Raw genomic sequence first — 24,638 nt, forward strand, 5'->3', positions numbered from 1 at the left:
AGATAGTATGTCATTCCTTTAGCAGTACAAACAATCTTTTATCCAAAAGAATACATTGGGTTTTATTGTGTCATTTGTCTGAATACAGACTCAGTGGAATATCTAAATGATACCCTGCTCTGAACTCCAAGTTGAAAGTAAGTTTTTATTATACTTGAGGGAAACAATGGGTTCAGCTGCTTATTGCAAGGAGCAATTGCCAAGGGAGAGTTAAACTCAATTACTGTAACCATACTGAATAAAAAATACTGCCAAGAACAAAAATACGCCTGGGTAAAGACAGCCACTGAATAAAAAAAAATCGACATAAAGCGTATCAAATATTTATTTATCTGGGTAACAAAGGACTATGATACATTGACAGGCATGGAAACTACTGCCAGCACAACTCAATACAATACAACTAGAACTGCTTCCAAAATGGCCAGTGAAAATACAGAATACCAGGTGGTCCCAAATGTTTGAAGTTCTTTGAACAAAAAGAGAGAGAAAGAGAGAGACGAGTGGGGGGGGGGATCCCTTACCCTTGGTTTAAAGACAATACTCATTTATTGCTCAAATGATGCTTTCAAGGGACGACAGTGGGATAAAATGAACTTTTTTTTTTTTTTCTCCCCACCATACATAGAAGGGTTATCAAACCACTCGAGTTTAAAAATCTTTCCGGGGTCCAAGATCACTTTTTTCTTTCACTTCAATGAAAAGCTAAATGTAATACTAATTATATATAAAATTTTATTTTACTTTTTTTTTATTTTATTCGTTCAGCTGTTTCATTGTCGCCTTTAACATGCTACAACAGGGCTAAATTCATGAATCCCAGAGGGGAAAAAAAAATGAAAATCCCCCAAACCTTGAATTTCTAAAGAAGTACCATAAACCACATGAAGAACTAAGAGGGAAGATTCAAAACCCACTAAACAAGAGGTAAACGAGATCACCAGATAAATAAAAAAAAAAGAGGCTTAAAACAGACTCACCATATTTACAATTCCCATTAAATTACACATAAATAAATATATACAGAGACGTGAACACTGATTCCCTTATATAACTGTGAATCGTGTTGCCAGAGAAAGTTCAAGTTGGTCGCTTTACCTTGAAGAGGAAAAACTTCTACAACTGAAGACATGACATGGAGCTTCGTGTATTTGTGTTCAAGTTTATTCACAATACTGATAAAAATGTCATTTTTCCTTTTCGCCTTTTTTTTTTTTCTTTTTTAGTATGGCTACAATCTGAACTGAAGTGTGGAAGGGAAGGTGATGATTCAGTCCCATGAAGCTCATATAATCTTTTTTTAAAATTTTTATGTAATTTTTTTTTTTTTTTTTTTAGAAAAAAAAAACCGTTTTCCATCTTTTTGTGGCGGTAGTCGTTGTGGAGTGGTCCTTGGGTTTTTTTTTGTTTTGTTTTGTTTTCTTTAAAAAAAAAAAAAACTCGGTTCACAAACTTGGACAGAACTTTTCTTGGCTGGCTTCACGGCCTGTTCTGTTCTCTTAGGCTCCACAGGAGGGCAAAGGGGAGTCGGTGCCGACGGGGAGGTCGAGGCAGGGGCTGTCCCGCGGATGGTGGAGGGAGTCCCCCAGCGCTGGGGGACCGAGGGCTCGGTGGCGGCGGCGGCGGTGGCGGCGGCAGCAGCAGCAGCAGCGGGTGGGGAGGTGCCGACCCCGGGCTGTCACCTGCCTGCGCTGGTCGGTGGGTTGGAGGCCGGGCGGGTGGGCTCTGGCCGGGGCGGGGTGGAGGGGGGCGGCCTCACTTTCTGTGTTTCTCCTCTTTGTCACTGCTTTTGGCGCTGTTGTCCGTGTGGCTGTTAGGGTTGTTGCTGAGGTACATTTTGTCCATGGCTTTGAGGGCCTCGGTGAGATAGTTCTGCAGGGCCGTGACCGCGGCGCACACCGCGGGGCTGCCGAAGCCGTGCGAGATGAGGTTGAAATGGGTCAAGCAGCTCTGGATGCCCGGCTCCAGGATGGGGTTGGGCCTCGAGTTCCCCAGGGGGGATCGGTCCTGAGCCAGCAGGTCGGTGAACTCTTTGCATATCTGTCTGCAGCACAAGGGAGGCAGAGAGAGAGGAGGGGAGGGGGAGGAGGGGGGGGCAGAGAGAGAGAGAGTTGAGGCTCCCCTGTGGGCAGCACCAGCAGCAAAGAGAAGAGCTTTCTCCCTGCAGTGGCCTACACCAGAACCGGGGAGCCCTGACCAGACCAGAGGCCCCAGACAGGGACTTGGGGGACTGGCCACATGTTGAAAGGCCCAGGCCCAGACACCCCTGGGGGCGGGGGGGCACCGAGACATGGCTCTTTCCTTCCACGCAGGCCTTCCTACCTTCCCAAGTATCTCGCCCCACTCCTCACCGCTCAGCTACACCTAACTGCTAGCCCCCTCCTCTCTCACTCACACCAAACACCCCTGACACAGAAAAAGATTTCACACATTTAGAGGAGAAACAAAGGAGGAGAGGGAGAAGGAGTCAGAAACACCAGCATCTCGCCATGGCCAAAAGCATGCAGCCAGCAGCTGTCCTGTTCAAAGTGTTACAAAGACCCTCATCCTGCTCTCTTCTAGGGAGATCTCAGTTGGCGGGATGAAATCTCCGTTCATTCGCCTTCAAACCAGGTGGGATGCAGACAGAAAGGCAAACTCTTCTTGGGATTATTTTGCCTTTTAAAAAAAGGCACAAAAAACCTGTTACTTGGGGACAATTCAGATTGGGAGAAGAGAGAGAGAGAGAGAGAGCTAGCAAGCAAGGGGCAGAGGGAGAGGGATCGAGGGAATCTTAAGCAGGCTCCAGGCCTCAGCCAGAAGCAGGGCTCGATCTCGATCTCAGGACCCGGAGATCTTAACCTAAGCTGAAAGACAGAGTGGGACACTTAACTGAGCTGCCCAGGCGCTCCTCAGGCTGATTTTTGAGAAGAAATACACACTTCAATGTCAATTTCCCATTCCAGCTCTTCTCTCTCTCTCTCTCTCTCTCCTAGGGAAACTGTGAATATGGGTGTGCTTAGGAAGCTAGGGGAAGAGGGAAAGTTGAAATCTCAGAAAAAGTCTTGAAAAGTCAGAAACACAGACAGGGGAGGCCTGTGCCCTGGAAGCTGTCTCAGAGTCTGGGAAGCAAGGACTGGCTGGGGCCTTCCTGAGGCAGGAGCAGCCTGGAGGGGGTGGGGGTGTTGGTATGAGGTGGGTAGGGAGGAGGGAGAGTGGGAGTACTGGCAGGCTGCCCACTGCAAGGCCAGCTGATGTCCCCAGGCCAGAAACTGTCCCGCCTAAGGCCTCAGCCTCTGCCCCTGGGTTCCAAGCCCTCCTGTGACATCGACTTTGATAATTAAGGGCTTCCAAACAAGCCTTTTAATTTCCAGAAAACATATCAAAACAGTCATTTTCTTTTCACACACCACCTGGAGAAGCCTATTCAGCCCAAGCACTGATGGGAATATAACTTGGGCCATTTTGAAACCTATTTGACATCTCGCCTGTAGGCTAAAACTTGTGGGCCGTGTGTGTGTGTGTGTGTGTGTGTGTGTGTGTGTGTGTGTATGACTTTCCAGGAGGGAGGGGAAAGGAAGGCAAGAAATGGGATAAGGGATTAAGGTTGAAACTAGGACAACTTCTGGCTTGCACATTTTGCAGGCCACTGCTTAATCCTTGCCCTCGAAGAACATATTGATAGGAGACAAAAAGTGATACAGGCAAGCCTGTTACCCACCTACGGACTCGATGCTGGTCTTTCTAAAACAACATAGTCACCAATCCACACTCAGCACCAGATCCCCACAATACTCCACCCCCATGCACACTAATTTTTTTTTTTTTTAACTGAGAAGGTGGAGCAGAAGAGAGGATAAGGGATGGAAACACACCACCAACCCCACCTCCACCTCTCCTTTAACATAGAGTGTGGATTCTAAAATTGTGTTGTTCACTTCGATTATTCACAACAAAGCTAATTAGCACCAAACGAAGAGGGGAGAAAAGTGAGACCAGAAATGATTTTGATTTTTGTTTCTCTTGACAGTAAGACACAGAGACCCCAGAGAGGTAAGGTAAATGCCTTACTTTGTAGCCAGGAGCATGTTTTTTCTTGTCACTTGCTCATTGGGATCGGAATGTTGTCGGTTGAGAAATTCAGCTACTGCTTTGGCAGGAAATTCGGTTTCGCACACGTACCCAAAGTCCCTGGCTAGGTGGACGGCTTCTCCTGGCAGGAGGCGAACGCAAGAGAATGAAAAGAGTTGAGGTCAGATTTTCCTCCCCACTCGCTTATTTTCTTAACCCAGATGTTGAAGAAAACACAAACTACTTGTTTTCTCGTTTCAGGCATTTTATTTCCTTTCCTGTAGAATCTGGCAGATGAATTTATCAAGGGAAAAAAAAAATGGTCACTTGTCCTAGAAGGCCAAGAAAATTTGAAAATGTAGATCCCATCCACCACCCTCCAGTCCCATCCCCCACCCAAGGACATTTCCCCAACTTCTCTTTTAAAACGTCCCTTGTATTCCAACCTCACACCTATCAACACGTTCATAAATGATATTCATAATTACTCGTTGAGCTTTTCTGCAAGGGAACCACTAAAGGTTTACATTTTAACTTGATCGCATATAATTATCTGTTCATCCAAACCGATTAACCAAGAGGATTTGAGGGTCACTCCACTGAGTCTGTCTGTGTTGTTGATTTTCGAATCTTTGGTTTTAATTTCCTGAACCAGTTGGTTTTTACTGCAGGGCTTCCTGCCATTAGCTCCAGCTCCGGAAAAACGCATGCGCCAATTAGAGCATCAAAGCCCTCTCTGCAGAGCTTGTTTCCATAAAATGGAGCGGATCACAAACAATAACAGTTCTCCAGAAACTGCCTCCCTGCTACAGGACTCAACCCCCAAGCTCATGCACACTCTCACACTACACCCGAAGCCACTACTACCGTTTCCTTTGCGCATAATTCTTTGGGGGCATGGAGAGTGGGTTCTGTATGCAACTGATGTGATTTTTGATGTAAAGCTACTGTAGTTGAGTTTCTGGCACCAAACAACTGCTTATTGTCTGACTGTTATGTTATCATCTTTAACATTTACACATGCCTCGTAGGATTCCTCCTCAAGTTTAGGGTTCTCAACTTTTTTTTTTTTTTTTAGTTCTTTAGGAAGCTGGAACTCAAATCAGTTGTAGGGTATCTCCTCAAACGTAAGATGTAAATGAGATAAAACGCCTTCTCTAAATAGAAATGGTAGTTTTGACATCTACCTGATAATTTAAGTGTCTTTTTTTTTTTTTTAACCTATTGGCATAAGACATTTCCAACACAACACAAAGGAAAATGCAGGACAGCTTATACATTCGTTCCAACACATCTAAACTTCAGCTAATTTAGTATCAGAAAAAGTTAACAGGAATCTAGAGGAAGCAGGAATGTGACTGGATTCTGGTGACAGTGTATCTAGAGCATGGAGTGAGAACAGGGGTAGATTTGTTTTGAAGGATTGGGAAGCTTGTGTGTGTGTGTGTGTGTGTGTGTGTTAAAACTGCCATGAGAAACTTTTTGCAATGCTTCTATTTCTTTTTTTCTTTCCTGGCCAAACAATCCAAAATCTAAAATTGCTCACTTTTCTTCCCCTCCACTAGGGAAGCACAATTAAATAAGAGATAAGGGAGCATATGTTTGGAAAACAAAAAACCTAAAAGGGCATATAACCCTGAGCTTTCAGGACGGTCTTAAATCAGGATGCAGGTCAAAGATTCCCAAATTAATTCAGGAAGTAATGGTCACGCATTTCTCAAACGCAGATGTCAGAATAGCTTAAGTGATTTACTGCTGAGCTCTGTAGAGGAGACAGGAACTTGGAGAATATGCAGTTCTTAAATTTTCACTTTGTTTAGGTCAGGACTGGGCTAGGGAGTTGTAATTTTGTGGCAAAGGAGAAGAAGAAAGGAGGACAGGAGTAAGTGCAAATAGTTTTTTCACATGCAAGGATTCTGTTCACTTCCAGCTCTATTCTATGGAAAAAAATGAAACTGCCCAATCGACACAAAATACAACCAAACATCTAGCCACTAAGTATTATCCATTTTCCCAGAAGACAGTTCCCTTCTTAGTTAGCAAGTGGACTCGCTTACCCTCCACTAGTGATGTGAGCAGGGTGACATTGGCAGCTTTACGTCTCCCTGCTGGCAGATTTAATCCTATTTTGTCCAGTTTTTCTCTTAAAGATCTTCCTCCATTTTTAGACTTCGCCCTGTTTCACAAATATATGCAAGAAACGGATTTAGAAAACATTGGGTTGCTCTGTGTCACGTTATAGTCATTTTGACAACTTCCTAACATGTGCTTTTTAAAATTAAGAATCATAGCCCCGAGACACTTAAGGGAGGGAAACCTAGGAAGGAGCGGTACAGGAAGATCATAGGAGACAGATGCTAAACTGTAAAGCACCCCCTGTGCTCAGTTATTATTGCAGCTATTGGTGGCAGGTTGGAAGGTTTTGATTTCACAACTCTCTAAAGAAGAACCACAAACAAACAAACACAGTTCCCATCTCTAGGGTTTGAGGCATTTTTGAGTTCAACTGATTACTGTATATTTTCCCTGTTGTTACAATCACACAAATCCCAATGGGGTCTTTAAATTGTCTTTGCAAGAACCGCTGTTAGGTTGTTCAGAGTAACCAAAGTTATCATCGCTCTCACGTTTCTTGCTCTGGCTCTAGCCCCAATGGGAAATTCATTTTACCAACTGTTTACATGCCACGTCACTAGCCTAACTGGAAATGTCACACGCGGGTATCAGGCTTTAAAAATTCTCACTGACTTCAGAAACAATGGAGGTGGTTCTAAATAGATGTCTAAATAGGCTCCCATCATCAGAAAGTGGTTAAGATAAATTGTTTAAATAAAACAGCAAATTAATTAATTTCAGATTTTATTCCCAACCCAAGTGCTCTTTAATTGTGTGGATTAGATTATACTCCCCTAGGTAAACAGTCTCCAATATTGGGGATGGGGGAAGGGGAGGAAAAAGCAGAGGCCGCATTCAGATCCGTGCCAGAGAAAGATGACAAGAGGAAGCAAAATGACGGTGAAGGAGGAGAAAGAAGAGATCAGAAAAGCTGATGTTAAAGCCTTCCAAAAATAGTTTTACAGGCTTTGTGTGGGATGTGCCCATCAGAGCGGGACTGTGAGCCCATAGATGCATAGATGCACTGATGTGACGTTCTTGGTCTAGGTTCTTATTTTGGAAAAAGAAAGAAAGAAAGAAAAGATCACCTGGGAAAGTTCAAGCCAACAGCCACCACTCGCAGCGCTGGGTGGAACCCCAGGTGGACGAAGTCCCAGGAAGGGAGAAACCTGCCCTGAGGGAAGGTGCTTCACCTAGCATCCCCTTATCAAATCTTATCGATGACACGGATCATTGCGACCTCACAGAGGTGAGCTGTGCATCCCTGGCCACGTATGGAACATGCACTCGTGGGGAACGGCCACACCGGGTGCACGTGAACGAGACCTGCGGGCCGCCCGGGGCACGGCGCCTCCGGCCAGGGCGACGCTGATGGGGCGGGGAGGACGGGGAGGACGGGGAGGACGGGGAGGGCGGCCGGCCGCACACCGAGCCACCGTCTTCCACCTACGCCCTGTTCCAGGGACGGTGGGGGGCCGCCGGAGAGCCGGGCAAAGTGAGGCACCTGAGACAAAGTTTCCCAGGGCTTGCAAGGTGCGCGCCAGAAGCAAAAAGGCGGCTGCACGGCGCCCCGCCGCTGCAGCAGCCGGGACTGAACCCGCGGCGCGGTGAGCTGCGCGTGCGCGCGGGGAGTCTGGCGCGGGGGGGGGGCGGGGGGCGGGGGGGCGCGGAGGGCTCCGGGCGCGTGCGCGCGCGGCGGCGGCCCCGGGCGCGCGCGGGGCGGTACGGAGAGCGCAGGCGCGCGCCGCCTGACCCCGCCCCCAGCTCCCACCCCGGCTCTACGCCCTCGGCCCCGCCCCTTTTCTCCTCCCGCGAAGGGAGGGCGGCGGCGCGGCGCGAGGCCCGTGGCGCGGCCGCCCAGGCGCAGGCGCAGTGTGTCCCCGGGAGGGGCGGGGCGGGGCGGGGCGCGGAGGGCAGGGCGAGCGGGGCGAGCGGGGCGGCGCCGGGCCTCACCTCCGCAGCACTCCGCCCAGCAGCGAAGCGTTGAGACACTCGGGCGGCGAGAGGCGCCGCTGCACTTCCGCCACCGTGACCTTGTACTTCGAGGTGGAGCTGAGCAGCGAGAGGCGACCCGGAACTGAACAGAAGACCTCGTTGGGGTTCACGACGCCGCCGAAGAGGTTGTCCTTGTTTATGGGGATGGCGGAGACGGCGTTGCTGTTGGACTTGGACAGGGACACGGGGCCTGCGGAGACACACGGGGCAGCGGCGCGTGGGCGTCGGGGTCCCGCCCCCGCCCCCCGCCAGGCCCGCAGGGGTGCTGTCTGGAGCCGGCGCTGGACTCGTGACCCTCCGGGCTCTCCTCCGAGCAGAGCGGGCCCAGGCGAGGTGCTGCAGCTCGGGCTCCGGGGGCAGCGCTGCGCACTGCGGTTGCACCCCGAGAGCAGGCTCCGCGTACCGGGGAGTCTGGGGGGCGGGGCGGGCGGGGTTAGTGCCGGGGACCAGCCGCCCCCAGGCCTCTAGTAAACGGCTCCGAGGTCACAGGGCCCCGCGGCCTGTCCGGGAGCCCAAGGCAGCCCACCCGGAGGCGGTGGCTTCTCCTGCCACACCCCACACGCGCCCCATCCTCTGGACAAACCGGCCCTGCCCTGCGCTTAGTCTTAAAAAAAAAAAAAAAAAAAGAAAGGATCCCGACTTTTCGGAAATCCATTCCAAAGCCCCATCTTGGACTGGGAGAGGAAAAAGGACAAACAGGCTCAGCGTGGGTACTAGCAAGACGCCCTTTTGTTGAGCAAATAGTTAATACCCTTGTCTTAGTTAAGCGGCTTCAATGGGAAAGGGAGAGGATATATATTTTTGCTAGTTAAAATCCTCCAGCTCGTCATTGTCGCGCCCCCCCCCCCCACCCCCCGCCCCGTGCGCAGGGAAAAAAGAAAAAAAAAATTCCAGGCCCAGCAGAAAGTGCACTACCTACCATGTTGCATTTCTCAACAACCCAACGTAATTCAGATGCATTCACAACCATTTAAGGGACTGGATGCATTTGTATTTTTAAAATTCCACAAGGAGACATATATAATAATATGCATACATTCTCCTCAGTACTCCTCCCTCCTTAATGGGGGATATTCTAGACGTATGGGGAGGTGGGGGGGCTCTAGGTTTTGGATAGATCACTTGTGACATTAATAGCTCTGGGGAGGCTAATAGAGACAATAGGAGTTAAACGAACTCTTGAGAGATTACTAATAAAAGAGCCAATTATCATGTCGACTTGGAAAGAGCATCTCTTAAGATTTATCCCTCGCACATCCAATTTGACGTGACAAAGACTTCACAGATGCAAAAACGAAACTTTAAACTAACAATATACTGATTGGGGTTAGAAATGAGAACAGTTTTATATAGCATCGTCCCTCTGGTGGTGCCTAGAATCCTGAAATGTAACATTGCCACCATAACAACAACAAAAAAAGCTGCTGTGAATAGCATTTAATCCAGTGAACTTTATTTCTACTCACTAGACACAATACAAATGACAAATCCATCCAAATTACTTGACACTCTTCAGAAACAATTTCGGCTCCCGAACAATTACGCTAACAATGCTGACAATCTTCAAGATGCTAATTTTAACCAAAAGCCAAATTTTTGTTAACCTAATTCACAAAGTTTAAAAACCCTTAAACGGCTAATGAGAAATTAAATTGAGGAACACGAAAGTTTTTTTTTTCCTCTCTTCCTCTGCTAAGGCATGTTAATAAAAGACACAACTGCTCTTAGAGTAATGTTGAATTATTTGCACTGTTGTAGCGTTATACACTTCTTAACACTCATACAACGGATTAGCTAAACTATTAAAACCATTACAAAATTGAAATGCCACTTCCGAATCAGTTCAGCTATTACACATTGCATGTGTTTGTCCAGAAACTAAACTAAATTCAATGGTCAAATCATGAACAAAGCTAGCCTGTTGCCATTACTAGCATACTGAAAGCCGATCATTTAAGCATTGCTGTTCCATGCCATCTATTTGCTAATTCTGAGCCTTTAGGAAATCCTATTTGAAAAAAATAAATACAGCTCTGCAAGTTCTTTTTAAATAGCACTATGCCTGTAAGGACATGCCTGGAATGTAGAAGGAAATGGCTTACCTTTCTTAATTACAGTTTGATCTGGGATGTTAATACCCGGGTCTTCTACGTGCTGCAACAAAAGGATACACATGGATGTAAGTGTATAATCAAAACAAAAGGAAATGAATATTCCATGCAAGATGGGGGGAGGGGAAGGTGTAGAGTCCAAATCTCCCCCTCCCGGTATAGTGACATTTATATATAAACATCTCATCTTGGCTTATTGGAATTTGAGGCTTTGGAACTCAAGAGGTTTCACTGCACACCCACGGCCAATTTCTCCTCCCCCAGCAAATAATCCATGTTTGAAGGAGCTGGGGGTGGGGAATAAAACTTTCTTTGGAAATTAAACCAAGTTTTGGAGCACCTAATCTTTCTCACAAAGTCAGTTCAACCTTTAAAAATGCACCTAGCTTTAGTTTGGCGCCTCGGCGGCTTCGGACTTTAGCGATTCCCAGTGTTCAGGCAGCAAAAGCCAGGGAAACACAATAGAAATGACAGAGGCGGGAGTAGCAGGGGAGGGTTGTAAACGTTTTGGGTAATGCGATAAAAAGCAAATGCATATACACACCCTCGCTTATGGAAAACTAAAAATAAATTTTAAAGAAGACTACTGCCTAAACTGGGTTATCAGAAAGGAATATGAAAACGATGAAAAACCAAAACAAAACAAAAAACCATTGAGGGTTTTTTTTTCCCCCCTGTTGTCCAGCAGCGGATTTGTTGGTGTGGTTTTTTTTTTTTTCTTTTTTTCTTCTCCCCCCCTCAACCTTTTTTTTTTTTTTTTTTTTTTTTTTACAGATGGGTGGGTATACGTGTGTGCTAGAGTCAAAACGTGATTAGAAAGTAAAATGAAATCATGTTTTCTAATGCAGAAACTGACAGGCAATATAATGTCTGGCTGTGTTTACAAATTAGCACCAGGGCTGCTGAGATAGAAGATTTCGCAATCGTTACCAAACACAGGCATTACCATTTAAAAAACTATTACTTCCTTCTCTAGTCTTTGTCCAACAATAATACTGATTCGAACATTTTCCATTCTGTCTTGGATTTATGCTCCTGTTAATTGTGCCTGATTGCAATGATTCCGGGTGGATGGTACTAAGTTGCTTTATTACAGGTTTTATTATACTCAATGCTCTCATTTGTAACTTGCCTAAAGTGCTTCTGGATTTAAGTATAATTAAATTGAGAAATGTTCAGAAATGACTACTGCTGCAGTTCTTGTGTTTTAACTATATGGGGAAATATGATCCCTTTATGCATGCACCCTAAACCCATAAAGTAAATGTAGTGTGGCATAATACTTTTATTTGTGTTATTTCTAGACCTTGTCCATACAGAGAAGACTGTTAAGTTTAAAACCCCACTGAGATATTAATGATTAAATAATTTTCACCATCAGTTTGATTTTCTTAAATATTTAGCAGTCATTCTTATTAAAGGTTAACTGTTGCAGCAATGGGAAAATTGAAAACAACCCTTTTCCTGACCCAAATTCCTTTGAAAGAATTTTTTTTCTTAATAGGTGGGGGAGGGTGGGGAAGAGCAGCAACTGGGTTTCCCTGTTTTTATTTGATCTTTTGGTTAATTTCTCCTACTGACTAGTTTCGCCACAAAGAGGGACTATACAGGTGTTAAGAATTCACACCAGCCACTTTGGAATTTTTGCAAAGTAGACCAATTCTAATTCACAGTGATTCCAAAAGGCTGCAATGCATTTTGCAATTCAAATATTTCCAAAGAGCAGGCTAGGAAAAAGGATTCAGAGACTCCTTGGGAAGGGGAAATGATCACAACTTCCAGGTTTGCCTTTTAATTTCTTTTTCTCAACTACTGCTCCTCCCATTTTACTTCCCAAGAAATGCCCTGTTTAGTATCAGTTTCCAAAAACATTTATGAACACACACACACACACACACACACACACACACACACACACAATGCTTACTAAACCCCACAATGGATCAAGTGCCTACTTTCCTGCTTTCCATGCAAGGCTGCTAAACATAACCAACAAATTTCCATGATTAACTGGGCCAAATGAGCGCCGTAATAAATTTTCTATTTTCCTATGTAACTTAAATAATGTTTTAAATTCACCAAGCGAGCAGGTAAGTTCATCTGACCATTTTCTTTGCAATCTAATGCAGTAATCATTAAACTGTCAACGGACATATTGCTGCAATATTTGATGCACTAATTTGAAATAGCATTTTAGTAAAAATCACATCCAGATACATTTCCTCTCCAAAGAAAAGCAGCATTAACAGAGCCTTTACAGCTTTAATAAAATTATTGGCTCATTCTAATTCCATTTCAGGAAGGTTGTGAGGAAATCATAAATACGTAGAACTGAAACAGAGATGCTGGTTTAAATTTAATTTCAGAAAGTATTTTCAAATTATCAATAGCCTGGTTTACATTGTAAATAGTACATGTGCTAATACCATGCTTATTCAGAAATCGTTTTAAACTGCATTTATTGATAACTGAATTAGAACTCAAATAATGTATTGCCCAATAGTCTCAAAACATTTAATTTAATATGGGGTGTAGCAGGTTCTGATAGGAGTTGGGAACCCAGCTAATGATTTATGAGGTCAGCACTTAGCACCCCTAGGAGGAGAAGGAGGCTGCATTTTAATGTCCCTCTGCTCCGATTTGCTGCTCACTATTCTTTAATCAGGGATAGGGTACACACATTAACTTTTTAGATAATCACTAGTGCTTATGAAATCCGGTAAAAAAAAAAAAAAACATTTTTACGTATGTCGTTCACACTTTATTTTAAACTGCTAGGGTATCCAATGAGCTCTTTTGGTGGAATTTAACATCTTTTTCAGGACAGGCAGGAATCCCCACGCCAGACTCGGCGGTGGAATCAGATCCTCTCCCAATCGAAACAGTTTACTGTCGTGGCGAGGGGCAGATATTGTTAATGGTGACATTCGTCTGATTTATTTCTATGCCGGTGGAAATGGTAATGCAGGCATTGTTCGAAGGAGCTGCAGGAACCATTGTTCTAGGGCTATAACTCTCAACTACTTTTTGATTTTTTTTTTTTTAAATTCGGTCGCTTATGTGGATCCTCAAAGTGTCCGCCCCCCACCCCCACCCCCCCAAAACAAGATAATGAAAATGAGATTTCGAACAGGTAGATGCCACGGAGGGAAACCCGGCCCCGCAGGCTGTGCGTCCCGATTATCCGCTCCCGGGTGGGTGCGCAGGGGCCGCGTCCCCCCTGGCACCGCCCGCGCGGCCTCTTACCGGGACGTCCTCGATGGCGTGAGGTAAGGAGTGGATCGGGAGGTCTCCGAGCCCTGAGCTAAGCCCGTGTGGGCCGTGCAGGAGGTCTTCGTGTCGCCGGTAGTCCCTGCGAGGATCCAGGCCCGAAAGCTGGTGGGGCAGCCCCCGGTGAGTGTGCAGGAGCCCAGACTCCTGGCTCTGCCTCTGGCCGGGCCAGCCCGGGTGCTGCGGCTGCGGCTGGGCGTGCAGGGGGTTCAGGCTGTAGGGGTCGTTGACGTGGGAGTAAGGATCTTGCGACTGGGGGTAGATAGGCTGGTAGGGCGGGGGGAAGTAAGGGGGCTGGAAGTCAGCATTGGGGGTGTGGGACAGCGGCGGGGCGCTCGTGTAGGGAGATTGACCTACAGTGCCCAGCTGGGGCAACCGCGCCGTCCCGTTGCTGGTGCCGTCGTGGCGGTCCTAAGAGAGAGAGGGACAGACAGAGAGGGAGAAAGGGGGGGAAAGAACAAGAAATCAGGCGTCGAGTTACAGCTGTCCACTCCAAACCCACTCCCCAGGACTGCGTGGGAAACCGCTCATTCCCGTCGGCAGGCCGCCGAAAGACACCAGCTCTAAGTTACTCATTTCCGAAAACACCCCACAAATGCATCGGGGCTCTTCCAAAAACGCAGGGAATCAGATCGTGCAAACGTAAGGGCGCAAGAAGCTCGGGCTTAGGCGTTTCTTTCAAAGTGTGTGTGTGTGTTGGGGGGGGGGGGGGGAGAGATAGAAAAAGGCCTCCCAGAACACAGCCCGTTAAAAGCAGCGTGAAACCTCCCTTTAGCAAAATTAAAATTCCTGCTAAATATTAAACAGCAGAAGCGGCCTTTTCTTTCTCCCCTGGATTTGAACCTGCCAGCAACTGCGTTATTGTTTACCCTTGTTCCATTTATTTGGAGGTGGGGGGGGGGGGGTAAAAAAGCACACACGTTCAAAGACTATTACCATTTCATGACTATTTAAATAGAAACATTTCGTAGAGGGGCTGTAACGAAAGCACGCGTTTAAATTACCAGCTTAGAGAAGGTTTTAAGTGCAGGATGGGGTTCTGTGTTTTTCGCTTCCTCAGTTAGGAGCCTGTTCTCGACAGGGTCGATTTATGGTACGGATGGGGAGAGGGGAGGACCGCAAGGCAAGGTTTAAAATAGAAAGATTCAGCCTTATTGGGTTTAAAAGGGAGAGGGGCACCCCCGGGGCGGAGGCTCCCGCCCCTTGCACCCCAGCCCCAAAGGGCAGAAGAAAACGCCTCACTTTAGGTGCCTCTACTGCAATTCGCTTGCAAAACAAGCGAACCGAGTGGATTCCAGGGAGTGCGAACCCTCGGAGGTTCAGCCCTGGCCCCGAGGGTAAGGGACACCCCGGGCCGCATTTTCCCCTCCCCCGCGGATGGATTAAGCATCAAACCTTGAGAACATCTCAGGAACAAGTGAAGACGCAAGGAAATAAGGATGAACGTGGCGAGGAACACGCCTGGGGAAGTAGCGGCGAGGTAAGGTCTGCGCGCCGGGAGAGAGAGGTCGAGCGGGGGCGGGGGGTGGGGGTGGGGGTGGGGGTAATGCATTCGATTTAAGAATGAAAAAAGCGAAAGAAAAGAGGCAAGAGAGAAATGCACATTGAAAGGGGGGGTGCCCTAAAGGAAACCTGGGCGCGAAACCCGAGGTTGCGGGCAGCTCCGCTGCACCAGGTTTCCGGAAGAGAATTCCTAAGGAAACGGGGATAGGGGTGGGGGTGGGACTCACCATAGCTGAAAAACTGTGAACTAACATCTGCGAAGAGTCTGGGGTAACGAGTCAGGGTGGAAAAAAAACAAGCAAGCCTGGAGAGCCCGGCTGCCCCGCCGCCCGAGCGCGCCCCACACAAAAGGCGCCGAGAGCCCCGCGCCACCCAGGACTCCGGTCACGGCGCAGACGCTCCCCCGAGCGCTGGAGCCCCGCTCTGGTCCATCCGAACTTGAACCACCGATTCGAGCGGCGCCTTCAGCTGGTCGAACCCACGGTCTCTATCCTGCCGTGGTGGCTTAGGATTCAAAGTTCCTTAAAAAAAAAAAAAAAAAAAAAAGACCCCCCCCCCCAAAAAAAAGGAAAAAAGAAAAAAAAAGTGTGTGTGTGTCTGTGTGTGTGTGCGCGCGCGTGTTCCTTATTCCGTGTCTCCCCTCTTTTCTTAGCGGCGGCTTCGCTTGAGCTTCTAATAACCGCGCTGGGCAGCGTTCCTGGAGCCTCCTAATAGCAGATATTCATGACTATTAATATTACACGAATACTTAATAAGGGAAGAATGCCTGGAAATCGAGCGTGAAGCGGAGAGGCAACTCGCGCCGGAGCCGGCTCTCAATGCAGTCCATTGACGGGAGCCTCAGTGTAGCAAATCGGAGGTGGGGAGAGGGAGCGCGAGAGACAAAAAGCGGGCGAGAGAGGGAGCGGGCGAGCGCGCGGGGGGCCGCGGCGCGGCGTCTGGCGAATCACAGGGAAGGGGCAACATTTTAAAAGGTTGCAGGGCATGCAAAAGTGAAAGAGAAAGAGGGAGAGAGGGAAACCGAGGGAGAGAGCGCAGAGAGGGAGAATGTGTGTGCGTGCGCGTGTGAGAAAGAAAGTGTGGGTGAGAGAGAGGAGCCCGGAGTGGGGAGAGGGGAGGGAGGGAAGGAGGGAGAGCCCGAGAGGAGGAAGGGAGGGAGGGAAAGAGGGAGGGAGGGAGGGAGGGAGGGGGAGGGGGCCGAGCCGGAGCGCACGCAGGGGGAGGCCGCGGGGGAGGGGCAGAGGAAGCGAGCGAGGACAATCAGACCTAAAAGGCTGGGGCAGACCTCGGGATGCCGTGGGGGCCGCGCGTCGCGCGCAGGAGCCGCCGGGGCCCGCGTCCGGGCATTCATCGGGCTCTCGGCGCGGGCGGTGCTGCCCTGCCCGCTGCGGCCGCGGGCTCCTGCGCTGCGCAGCCGGGCCTGGGGCTCGGGGTTCGGCGGCCCGCCGCCGCGCCGCTGCTCCATGACCCGGTGCCCCCCGCCCCCCTCCAGCCCCGGACCGCCCGGGCCGTCCGCTCCGCGGCAGCTGCCGCCCCGCCCTGGGCTCTCGGGGGCAGGGGCTCGGGGAGGGGGAGCCGGGACGCGGCCCGGGGCGCGCGGAGACGCTCGGCGGCCCAGCCCGGGCGCCGCTGGCACGGGCTCCCGGCTCCCGGCTCCCGGCTCCCGGCGCAAACCCGTCCGACTGGCTGGGCCACTCCTGCCCGACGCCCCCCCACCCCCCCACCCCCGTGACACGGCTCGCTCTCTCCCTGCGCCGCTGGGCTCCGCCGCTGCCGGTCCGCCTGCTGGGTTGTCAGGACACGCGGCACCTCGCCTCCTGCGTGTCCCTGCAGAGCCCCGGCGTAATTAGACAGCCCCGAGCCGGCTCGGAAACCCGAAATCCCTGCTCCGGCGCTCGCCGCCGCAAAGTTGTTGAAACAGCCCTCCCTCTGTTCCCTCTCTCCGCCTCGCTTACACACACATTCACACGCGCCCCCACAGGGCCCCTCGAGTTCCTCACCTCCCACCTAGGTCTCCCAGGCGCCCCGAGCCGCGCGGAGGTCGGGACCCCGCCCGCCCAGGGCTCGGCGCCCGCAGCTGGGTTCCAGCCTCCGCGAGGGTGACGTGCCCGAGCCTCGGGCCACAGCGCCGGCGGGGACAGTGCGCCCTCCGAGACGGAGGAGCTCCCTCGGACCCGTTCGCAGAGCCCTCCCACCCCACCCCCCACCCCCCACCCCTCGCCCCCGCCACGGGCCTCAAAACAAAGCGGCTGGTGCGCCCTGGGGTCCCTGCGCCCCGCACCGCGCACGCGGGAGGAGCCCCCAGGGCAGCGTCGGTCCCCGCGGGGTGTCACCCCGTGCCCCTTGGGGTGAGGGGAGGGCGGAAAGGAAGAGCCCGGGAAAGGAGAAAGATTTAAAATAGTCGGCGGAGAGGAGAGGGGGCAGGGAACCGGGGACACAGCGTTCGCACAAACCCCGGTTCTGATTTCAAGTGAAGACAAGACCCACGCTGCTGCGCCCGCGCAGACCTCTGCTCCACACATTGCCAGCTCCAAAGGCCAAATTCAAAGAAAAGAACGGAAAAAGAAAAAAAAAATAGCGAAAGCCGGGACTACCACCTATGTAGGTAACCCTCGGCCGCGGGCCCCCTCCCCCTCTCGTGACTCCGCGGCTCATTTCAGCGGGGGCTGCGAGGGAGCCCGGGGCCGCGGCGGCCAGGCCGGCTCCCAGCGCCTCCCGCGGGCGGGCCGGCGGTGCTGGGGCTTCCCCGGCGTGCCCCCGAGAAGCCGGGCTCCGGAGACCCCGGGTTTGCAAATGGGCTCCAACGAGGCGCGCTCCATCCGCGCGCCCGAGGTCGTGTGCCGCCCGGCCAGGATTCCCACGGTCACGCAGCCGACCGCCGGGCGCCTGCAGGGGCTGAAGCCCGGGGACCCGGCGGGCAGGCGGCTCCACGCGGTGCAGCCCTCCCACCTCCGCTCCAGGGGATGCTCTCGGAGTGTCCCTCAGAGGGAGACGCTGCTCAGAACTTCCTCAGTAGCACAGAGCGAGCCCCGCAGCAATTTGGGAGAGGGGTGCCTCCAAACTGAACCCGAACACTGGGAGGTGCGACCCAGCTCAGACTGAAGTGTGCGAGGGGGGGCCCTTCTCCAAACGGAAAAGAGCCTCCCTTTTTAGGAAGAGGGGAGGGGGACGATAGGAAGCAAAGAATGAATAAATGAAGGAATAGTAAAGATCGGAAGTTACGGAGGAAAAAAAGGGGGTCTTCTCTTTGCTTTCTCTTCCTGGTGATTCGCCCCCCCCCCCCAATCTCGCTGGAGAGACACGCAGGGTGCACAGACGCGTGCCCAATTGCCAGCAACTGCTTCCAAACCCCATGCTCGTGTCTTCGCTTCACTCTTAGGCAGACCCCCAAACTGGCCAGAAAAAAAAAGGGGGGGGGTAGTGGGACACGAGCTTCGAAGGAGAGAAATGAAAGAAGACAGCGTCCACATCCTTCCTCTCCAGCTTCTCCCCTGCGTTCTTCGGGCAAATTGGAGAGGCGGGCGCTGCGCTGGGGAAAGTTTGTCCCACCCGCATTTCGCAGCTGGCTGCGAGCGGAGGAGGAGGAGGAGCGGGAAAGCAGAGCTCGGAGCCTGCGGCCGCAGGGAGAGCCAGCGCCGCGCTTACCTCGCAGTCCTCGTACTTGATATTATCCGTCAGTTTCCAAAGCATTTTCATGGATCGGCGTGAACGGATTTGCCCCCTTCTCCGCCTCGCACCCAAGTGGAGCTACTCTCTGGGTAAGCGCAAAGTGCGGGCTGCCGGCGGTGAGCGCAGGAGGAGGAGGAGGAGGGCGAGGAGGAGGAGGAGGAGGAGGAGGGCGAGGAGGAGGAGGAGGAGGGCAAAGAGGAGGAGGAGGAGGAGGAGGGCGAGGAGGAGGAGGGTGAGGAGGAGGAGGCGAGAAGGGAAAGAGCTCCTGTGTGCGCTCGGAGATCTCCCTCTAATGGTAGAAACTTTTCCCTTTTCCAGCTCTTTACCAACAGCCTAATCGCCTCATTAGCATATCAACAATAGTCCAATTGCTCGCCAGCACCTGCAGTCTGCGGCCGGCCGCTCCGACCCAGGTATAAAGGCCTCTCCGAGCCGCGAACTTGCTCCTAGAGCGCACGCCCGCCTGCGAGCCGACGAAATCTCCCCTGAGACCTGCCGTGCGCCCGGGCCCCGGCCACCCCCGGTCCCCGCCGCCGCGCCATTCCACCCCAGTCCTCTCCCCCTCCGTCTCCTCCTCCAGGGAGATGCCATCCGCAAGGGCCCGGCGCTGTGCAGGGTCCGCGCCGCTGCGCCTGGGGCCCGCCTTTCAGCACCTCTCCCTCACCCCTGCCCGCGCTAACCGCGCTGTCCTTTCGGCCCCGTCCAATTTTATTAGAAATTATTATCCCTTTCGCAATTAAATATAATCATCAAACCGAGACCGGCAAAGTCACTCCAGGATTTTTGCCCAACAAGAGATCGCCTCCGCTCGCTGCAGCCACCACCTCGGGCCCCAGCGCCTTGGGAGTTTTATTGGCTTTGCTCTTCCCACCCCCCCCACCCCAATCCACCCCCCCTCCCAGGTTGAAGATTTTGCCAAACGGCTCCAGTCGCTCGGCTGGGGTTTGCGATCCTTTAATTGGCCGCGTGTAAAATAAAAATTGTACCCTAAAGAGGTTAGTTGACAGCTCCAGGGGTTAAGTGATTTTCCTCTCGTTTGTATGAAGCCAGGGCTGACTGATAATTCAACGTGGTGTTTGGGCTAAGGGTTTCCTAGGTGCGATGTGGACAAAATACAGAACTCCTGTGGAGACTCACAGCCGCTCCTGGAGTTGTGCCGAAGTAACCGACATGTGTGCTCCGTGTCATGCATGCATCAAAATAAATCGCTGGGAACCAACTCTTCGCTGCGCTAATCTGCTCCAGTTTTCCCAAGATCCCCCTTTTTAATTAAAGCAGGGAGAGTTCCTTCATGATTTGGTGATGTTACTAAAGCGGGCGCGCTGGCGGCGCAGTGCCCGGCTGAGGCGGAACCGGAGGCCCCGGGGCCACCTCCTAGTCCAGATTGGCCAGTCCAGGCTTTTCCGCTCCACGCAGGGACCTGCTCGCCCCAGCGGGGATTGATATATATATATATTTTTTTCCTTCTTTTAGTGAATTGTTTTAAAGAAGAAATTATAAAGAAAGACGAGGTGTAATCCTTTGAAATACAGAGTAATTAATTTATCTGGCTGAGCTGCTCATTTGTACTCCGTATAAAAGTTTTTGTGTGGCTTTCTCCCTCCTGAATACTGCAAACGCACCAACGTGGGTCTGCCTCAGAGCTGCTCTGGTAACGACTTTTAGTTCCATCTAGGCCTGGTTTTGTTTTTTTTGTTGTTTTTTTTTGGGGGGTTTTTTTTTTGCAAATCTCCAGGCCTCCCAGGTCTCCATAGCATGTCCTTGCAGAAGGGTAAAGGCTGTTGCAAACCCGAGCATTTCTTAACAGGTGGAAGGAAGGCAAGATGAGGGAGAACCACCTTCCCTCACCCCCCACTCACCCCCCATTTGCAGAAGGGCAATTCTCCTTCCGGACGACCACAGCCAATTCTCCCAGCCAGGCAGAGTAGGCCAGAGGCCCTCCCAAAAGTTAGGAAAAGGACTGGAGCTAGAAGGGGGACTTAGAGCATAAGGGACACCCTCCCTGGGGCACTCCCTACACTCCTTTTTCCCCACCTGAACACTAACACAGTTCTTTGGCTGAACACAGCCCGGGGGTTAGGCACCCCGCTCTACCCGGAAAACAGTCAACTTCCAGTGCTCTCACCACTCACCCTGAAGGGCAGCCCCGGGGCCCTCCGCCCAACACAGTGGCTTGAAGTCCGGAGATGGGCCGCCTCGAGCATTTACACCTTCGCAGCCAGCGGCCACAGCCGCAGAGCGTGATCTGTAGGCCAAATCCCAGGCCTGGGAGCATGGGATTTTTGCACCCTCAGACGTCGCCACAGTGTGCTTAAGGGAACTTCGAGTTTCGCTTTCTTTCAGCTTGTGGGCTGGGAAAGGCATTCAAGGCTCATCATCTTCTCCACCCACCCCCATCCCCCTTGCTGACCAGCACCCTGCAGATTTCTGGCTCCACACCCACCAGGGCCGCTAAACTGTTGTTGTATTCCTGCCGAGGGTGCCTTTGAGGTGCAGATTGCGGCCTGCGGGCTCTGCGCCATAGTCCGGAGTTCTGGGCATTGAAGAAAGGCCCAGGCGAGCAGACCCCAGAGCCAGCCAGGCTGCGTTTCTGGGAATGTCATTACCACGACAAGTCTCTTCATTGCATGTCAATGCTCTGTCCCCACCAGCACCCCGGGACGGTAGCGCCAGGCCTGGGGATAGAGGTCGGGGGTCCAGGCCTGAAGTGGGGGCGTGGAGAGGGCGTTGGAGGGAAAAATGTATATCAGTGTGAGACAGAGACACAGAGAGAAACAAAGAGACAGTAAGAGGCCTGAATGACTATTTTCTCTGGTTGTCACCACTCAGTGGGACCCAAGAGCCCCACAGGCCAAGCCTGAAGGATCCAGTCCCTCTAGGCCCCAAATCCACATGCCCCACCCGAGAGGCAGGCTTCCCACCGCTTGCCAAACTGTGAGCCCTCAGGAGCCAGGCCCAGGGTTCACTCCTTTCCCCCTTGGGCCAGAATCTCACTGCTTCCCAACTGTAGGCCCTTGGGAGGCTCAGACCCAGTACGATCCTGTGCTGCTGGTGCCTTCTCAGACCCAAGGAGTTCTGCTGCGACGTCCACTCAGTTTGTGGAGATAACTGCAAAGATCTAAGCCAAAGACCTTACCCAGTCTACACTTTCCAGAGACCAGAGGGGAGAAGGGCCCTGAGGCTGACCAGGGCGGTGGAGGGGAAAGGTACAGATCCCCGACATCTGTGGTTGGTGTGGGATCTGCATCCTTAAACCACAAAGTCACTCTGACTTTGGGGGTGAAGTTGTATTTTAGTGAGGTTTCACCGGGAGGAGAGGTATAAAAGAACTTAGGGCTAATAAAAATAAGAAGTACAAGGAGAGAAATAAAAACTGCAAGATGATTTCCTTTCCCCGACTCCAAAGAACGTAGTGAAGACCAGCCTTCTCGGAACTTTACTTCTAATGGCACAAGAGACAAGAAAAAGAACCCCCACCCAGAAAGAGCAGAGCCTCAACTTCTCCCCGTATTCAGTTCAAATCGCCCTGCAGGCTTTTAGGCTCACAGAATCTCACCCTAACCAGGCCTCACTTGGCCAGGGGTGTGGGGGGAAAAGAGGGCCCAGCCATTCCCATTATACAATCAGCCACCCAGGAGAGGCTCTTCCCCTCACCGGCCTTGCCAGAGCTTCCCTGGTTTCCGCAGGGAAAATGTCTGGAAGCTACGAGAGGGCCAGGAGAATGCTCCCGGGGCCCGGGTGGGCCCAGGACTCCAGGAAGGCAGGATCAAGGGCCCAGTTGGCCTTGTGGTACCCGCGGCCTAAGCAAGGCCGAGTAGGGCAGACGTCGGTTTCTGCGAATTTCGGACCTGCCCTATCAACCGGCCGTTCACCCCTCATCCAGTCACCCCAACCTACAGCCCAAGCGGCGAAAACTGGCTTCACGACTCGCGCGGATCGAGCGAGACGCTAAACTTTGTGCAAACTCCTGTAAGTATTTCCCCCAGAGAACATTCTCGCGCGGGCGCGACCCGTCCATCCGGACCCCTTTCCGTTCTCCAAACCTCGGAGACAGCGAGGGAGACAGGTGCACCAGAAGCCCACCCCCCGCGTCGCCCCGGGGTCGAGGGCCAGAACCGAGGCGTGCGCAGCCGAGCGCCTTCCTTACCGCGCCCCGCGCCCTTCCCCCTCCCGAATTAGTCATCCACCCGGTTTCCACTGGGGGCGGGGGGACTGGAGGGCCGCAGCGCCAGCCGCAGGTGACCCCCGGGGCCACCTGTGGAGCGTGCGCCGGCCTTTCCGCAGCTCGGGCCGCCGGCCGCGCCGGGTGTCCCTGCCCTCCTCCTCCCCGGGGAACACTCCGGGCGCTGCCAGGCGCGCCGCGCTACGACTCTCCTGCCCCGGGCCAAGGCTCTCCCTCTCCGCCTCCCCCTCCCGGCCCCCTCCCCCGCTCCACCCCCGCCCACTTCACCCCAGCCGAGGCAAACCCCCGTACCTGCCAGTCCCCCATTTTGGCAAGTATGGACATCGCTGCTCGGCGCTCCTGGCGACGGGTCCCCGCCGGGCATGGGCTGTAGGGCTCGGCCGGGCCCGCTCCCTGGAATCGCTTAGGCAAATCCTCCTTTTTTACCTGCTCACCAACATCTCACCTGGTCATAAAGAGCTGGGTTGCTACCTGCCGACGCATGCGCGCTGGCCCAGGAATTCGCTCCGCCAGCCCTAGTCCCAGCGCCTCGCGGAGCTGACCTGGGAAGTGATGGATTTATAGCCGCGGCAATCTCGCCATCAGCTCCGGCTTTTCCCAACAGCCCCAACCCGCTTTCCCGGTCAGTCCCTGACCGGAGAACCGAGGCAGACCGCCTGCCGGGGTGTGCAGGGCGCGATGCGAGTGTGAGTGGGTGTATTTTCTCACTCGAGCAATGGGGGCATCTAGGCGCTCTGCCCTGGACTCTCCTCCCTCCTCGGAACTTTGGGGCTGGGAGAGTCTCCACCCCGAGGTGGGGAGGACGGGGCGGGGGTGGGGGTGGGGTGGGGGAAGAGAGCAGGGCCGGGAGATTGGGCCCGACCCCGTAGGTCCCGCACACCTGGATGCAGGCGGTAGCGCCAGGTCGTGGTCCTGGCCTCCCTCCCCACTGGCCCACGGGGCTCAGGACACCCCGGCCCCCGCGGATCCGAGTCTGCACCCCCCAGGGCTGCTTCAGCGTCCGAGCCCAGACCAAAGTGTTTCTCAGTAGGTGAAAACGTTCGCGATTCTGTTTCATTTCTGGCTTCTAGGTTTTTAGTCTCCTCCCACCGCGCGCGCACACACACACACACTCTTGCACACTCGTACACTTACACTTCTATTTAAGGTGAGCCCCTCCCCCACTCCTCTCTGGCTTCCCAGCTTTATCTTTATCTTTTCCAATAACAACTTTTTAAGGGAGAATGGGGGCGTTGGTGGTTCTGGGATGGGCAACCGAGGTTCGGGCTGGGGTTTGCTTTCCCATGACAGATAAAATCACTCAAGTGATTTCACCGCTGCTTCTAATTAGAAGGGAGATTTAAAAGAAGCCACAGGATTTGGGGCTCCCGAGGAGCTCACCTCCCCGGCAGGAACCACACCTGGTCGGGAGGGAGGCCCAGGTGAGCAGCTTAGCCTCGGGCCGCGCTCCTCGGCGACCGTGCCAGCCCCATTCCCGCAGCCACCAGATCCGGGGATCCAGGGCTTGGGCCTGTAACTCCTGGGACAGGCCCGGGTTACCCTCCCTGGCTGCCGTCGCGAGGACTAACACGAACAAAGACCCGGCTTCCAGTCGTCTAGGACACGTCAGGGAAAATGCGTAAAAGGTCAGCTCCGAAGCTGAGGCATCAAGACTTGTCCCCATTCCACATCGGCCCCGTTCTAACCCGGCGCTCGAGCCCCCATCCCTGGTGGACGACCCGCCGGCCTCGCACCCTCTCGGC

General features: G+C 52.4%; 1 protein-coding gene and 1 long non-coding RNA gene across 6 annotated transcripts; one reads left to right on the forward strand and one right to left on the reverse strand.

The window, feature by feature from the left end:
* Positions 1-307: 307 nt before the first annotated feature.
* Positions 308-23,454, reverse strand: TFAP2A (transcription factor AP-2 alpha). Of its 5 annotated transcripts, XM_038584147.1 has the most exons (8): positions 23,188-23,451; positions 13,895-13,952; positions 13,518-13,755; positions 10,263-10,314; positions 8,119-8,350; positions 6,108-6,226; positions 4,051-4,192; positions 308-2,044 (listed from the first exon to the last, which is right to left on the reverse strand). In XM_038584147.1, the coding sequence occupies exons 1-8, from the start codon at positions 23,258-23,260 to the stop codon at positions 1,756-1,758; spliced, it is 1,203 nt and encodes a 400-aa protein (XP_038440075.1). In that variant the 5' UTR covers positions 23,261-23,451; the 3' UTR covers positions 308-1,755. The 5 variants fall into 5 exon arrangements, with proteins under 5 accessions (XP_038440075.1, XP_038440073.1, XP_038440072.1 ...); XM_038584145.1 differs by having other exon boundaries at positions 13,518-13,952; positions 23,188-23,454; XM_038584144.1 differs by lacking the exon at positions 23,188-23,451 and adding an exon at positions 18,690-18,953 and having other exon boundaries at positions 13,518-13,952.
* Positions 17,289-19,554, forward strand: LOC119867649. Its single transcript, XR_005384316.1, has 3 exons — positions 17,289-17,645; positions 18,528-18,802; positions 19,032-19,554. It is a non-coding gene; the product is annotated as an uncharacterized LOC119867649 (long non-coding RNA).
* Positions 23,455-24,638: the final 1,184 nt, after the last annotated feature.

The sequence above is a fragment of the Canis lupus genome, chromosome 35 (genome assembly GCF_011100685.1).
Source record: "Canis lupus familiaris isolate Mischka breed German Shepherd chromosome 35, alternate assembly UU_Cfam_GSD_1.0, whole genome shotgun sequence".
Taxonomy (NCBI): domain Eukaryota; kingdom Metazoa; phylum Chordata; class Mammalia; order Carnivora; family Canidae; genus Canis; species Canis lupus.

Coding starts and splice junctions, on each gene's coding strand:
- TFAP2A (XM_038584144.1), bottom strand. CDS start 18,740: ATGAAAATGCTTTGGAAACTGACGGATAATATCAAGTACGAGGACTGC. Junction 6,227..8,118: donor CTGGGCGGAGTGCTGCGGAG/GTGAGGCCCGGC, acceptor TTTGTGAAACAG/GGCGAAGTCTAAAAATGGAG. Junction 4,193..6,107: donor GCTCACATCACTAGTGGAGG/GTAAGCGAGTCC, acceptor GCCTCCTGCCAG/GAGAAGCCGTCCACCTAGCC.